The sequence below is a fragment of the Pteropus vampyrus genome, unplaced genomic scaffold, assembly GCF_000151845.1.
Source record: "Pteropus vampyrus isolate Shadow unplaced genomic scaffold, Pvam_2.0 Scaffold15057, whole genome shotgun sequence".
Lineage (NCBI taxonomy): Eukaryota > Metazoa > Chordata > Mammalia > Chiroptera > Pteropodidae > Pteropus > Pteropus vampyrus.
Genome location: NW_011903838.1, coordinates 1 through 2,856, shown reverse-complemented (window position 1 = coordinate 2,856; position 2,856 = coordinate 1). Strand labels below are relative to the sequence as shown.

Genomic DNA, 2,856 nt, shown 5'->3' with positions numbered 1-2,856 from the left:
CTGTCGTCCAGGATCTCACTGTCCTGTGACTTCAGGGACATGTCCAGCAGGGCATCCTGAAGCTCCCCGATCCTGAGCAAAAAGTGAAAACCTGAGGTGGGTCTGGAGGCCCAGATGAAGGCGATATTCCTTTTACTCTCATAACCACTAGTACATGGGGGAGATTTTCCATTCTTTTTCTTATTCAGCTACTGCTTCCGGTGGCACACACTTTGTTTAGAAAGTAGAGGGGTAGGATGCAACCTCACCTGTGTGTGTAACCAGCCACATCTGAGAGTGTGGTGGAGAGGTCGATGAGCCGGGTGAAGCAGCTGATGAGGTAAATGCAAACAAAGGCGTTCTGGACAGAACGAACAGCAGTGAGCACAGGCCTTGACTCCCAGGCCCTGGGCACTGGGCCAAAGGGCAGAGGGGGCAGCATGAGGAGGGCACCAGGAGGGATTCTCACCTTGCTGACTAGAGTGCTGAGCTCTGTGGGGCTCAGGTCTCCATAGATGCCACCGAAAATGGGGATGGCTATCACGACATAACTCAGGATGCTGCCCAAATAGTCAAACATGTTGACACCGACTGTAAAGACAGACTGCATGAGACCCGGGGAAACTTCTGTGCTCTGAGGGGAGTGGGAAGCCAAGCAGGGCTGAGCTATTCCCCAGATCCTCATTCTCCTGAGGCCACACACTGCAAAGGCAGTGGCTCCCCCTGGTGAATTCCTTCATCAGAGCAAATATGCCAGTGCAGAGAGAAAGGAGAAGAGAGAAGGGGGGTCTATTCCAATCCCGTAGTTCCTGCCTCCCAGGGTTCCCTCCACCTACTGTACAGCCAGAGCTCCTTGGACATCAGCTCCCTCTGGGTCTGAAGGAGTCTCTGCAGCCTACGGTCTGTCCTCATGTGTTCCACGTGTCCAGCTCTGATGAGAAAGGCTGGGATGTCCATGGGGCCTGGAGAGCCTCAGCCAGGCTGGGGGCCCTCTGTCCCTCATCACATTCTTCTTTAAGGAAGCCCATTCAAATGATCTTCACTTCAGACCCTTTCTGCCACTAGCATCTATTCACTGCTTCATTCATTCAATATGGTATTGTCTGCAGAAAGAATCTCAACTCTAGATTGGGATGACCTGGTTCAAATCCTGGCTCTGGCCAGTTACCAGCTGGGTGTGACTGATGGGTTACTTGTCTTGGAGTCTGTTTTCTCTTCTGTAAAGTGGAGGTTATAATACCTAAGTAATAGGCTATAGTGGGAATTTCTGAATATAAAATGCTAGGCACATGATGGGCCCCCAATAAATAATAGTTGCTATTATTAAACAAATATACAGGGAGCAGTCACTGTGTGGCAGGTGCTATGCTAGTAAGCCAGGGTGATGAAAAGGTGGTAAAGCAGTCCCTATCCTGGAGGAGCCCCCAGTTCGGGGGGTAGGCAGGTGTACTGCATCTTTCATCTGGAAATGGAAAGTATAACATGAGTAGAGTGTCTTCAGGGCTACGGCAACAAACAGGCTTGACTACCAAGGGAGTCTGGGAAGGCTCCCAGGATGAGGTGACTTTGGGCTTCAAGGATGGGCAGAAATTCTCCTGGCAGAAAAGGTGGGGGGAGGATAGTGAGAAGCCATTTTACAGACAAAAAGACAGAGGCAGAGGCATTGCCTTAGGCATCAGCAAGACAATGAAATATTCACTCATTTCATTCTTGGAACAAATTTAGGCCCCATGCTAGGCCGCTAAGTGGAAACGCTAGCTTCAGAAACAAATCCCTGGACCTAAGAATGAGGCAGACAAGGACAGTGAGAGATAAGGGGAGAGGGTCATAGCCAAGTGTGAGGTTGCTCAACCCTGGGCCCGATGGAGGCGGGAGGGTTGTACCGTTCGTCTTCTCTGCCACCTCCACTAGCAGCTCTGATGGGGCAGGAGGGGAACTATCCCCACTAGACTCACCTGAAAAAAGCAGCAGCCTCAGCATTCACCCGGATCTGCATGTGCTTGAACCTGGGCAGACCAAAGGGAAATATGTGCTGACAGTGGGCAGTACTGGCCCCTCTCCTTTCGAAGACCTGGATTAAGAAGACCTTCAAACCAAGAGGGGCCCAGGTCCACCCTGAAACTGGCTGCCTCAGCCTGACCCTTTCCTGGACTGTCACAGGGTGGCAGGAGCCCTGCAAACAGGGTGGCCCCTTGCCTCGCTCCAGAGAGAGCAGGGGCCCTAACCACCTCCTTCTCCCACAGCTGGAAGGAGGAGGCCAGGAAGCACAGAGTAGGTGCTGGATTCATCGGCTGGGAACAGAGCACATAAAAAGGCCAAGGAATGATGATGATGGCCAACCAGACAGCATTCTCATACTTCTCATATGTCTTTAATCCTCCTCACAATTCTTTTAAATAATGGTATCATCCCTATTTTAGCAATGGGAAGCCAAGTTTAGATAGGTTAAAGACCTTGCCCAAGAGCACATGGCTAGTAAGTGGTATAGCTGGGATTTGAACTTAGGCAGCCTTACTCCAGACCCCATTCCTTAATCATTATGACCAGCTCAGAAACCTCAAGCAAGGGACACACACCTGAAATCCCCCTCTAGCTTTTCTTGCTGTACCAGCTTCACCACAATGGGCCCCATCAACATTTTGTTCACCACGGTTCCAAAGATGAAATACCCGAAGATGCTCACGGGTCCGAGCCAGCCTGTGCTGAAAGGCAGAGAGGGAGGGTGGGGGGCGGCCACATACCCCCGCAGGCCTCAGCCCTGACTCCTGCCCCCGGCTGTCAGAGCATCAGGATCCCTGTCACACTGAAATACCACAGGGCCAAAGGGATGGCAGGGGCCCAAGCACATGAGACAGGAAGACTTCTGGGTGCAGGTGG

The 2,856-nt window shown here is 51.8% G+C and overlaps 1 protein-coding gene across 1 annotated transcript; it reads right to left on the bottom strand.

The window, feature by feature from the left end:
• Positions 1 to 3: 3 nt before the first annotated feature.
• On the bottom strand, positions 4 to 2,850 carry LOC111735104 (ATP-binding cassette sub-family D member 4-like; the record flags this gene model as incomplete). The annotated part of the gene is made up of 6 exons (XM_023526884.1): positions 2,556 to 2,850; positions 1,935 to 1,985; positions 816 to 910; positions 449 to 570; positions 249 to 340; positions 4 to 72 (listed from the first exon to the last, which is right to left on the bottom strand). Coding segments are annotated over exons 1-6 (491 nt in total), but the record flags the coding sequence as incomplete, so codon positions are not given.
• Between the last annotated feature and the right edge of the window lie 6 nt (positions 2,851 to 2,856).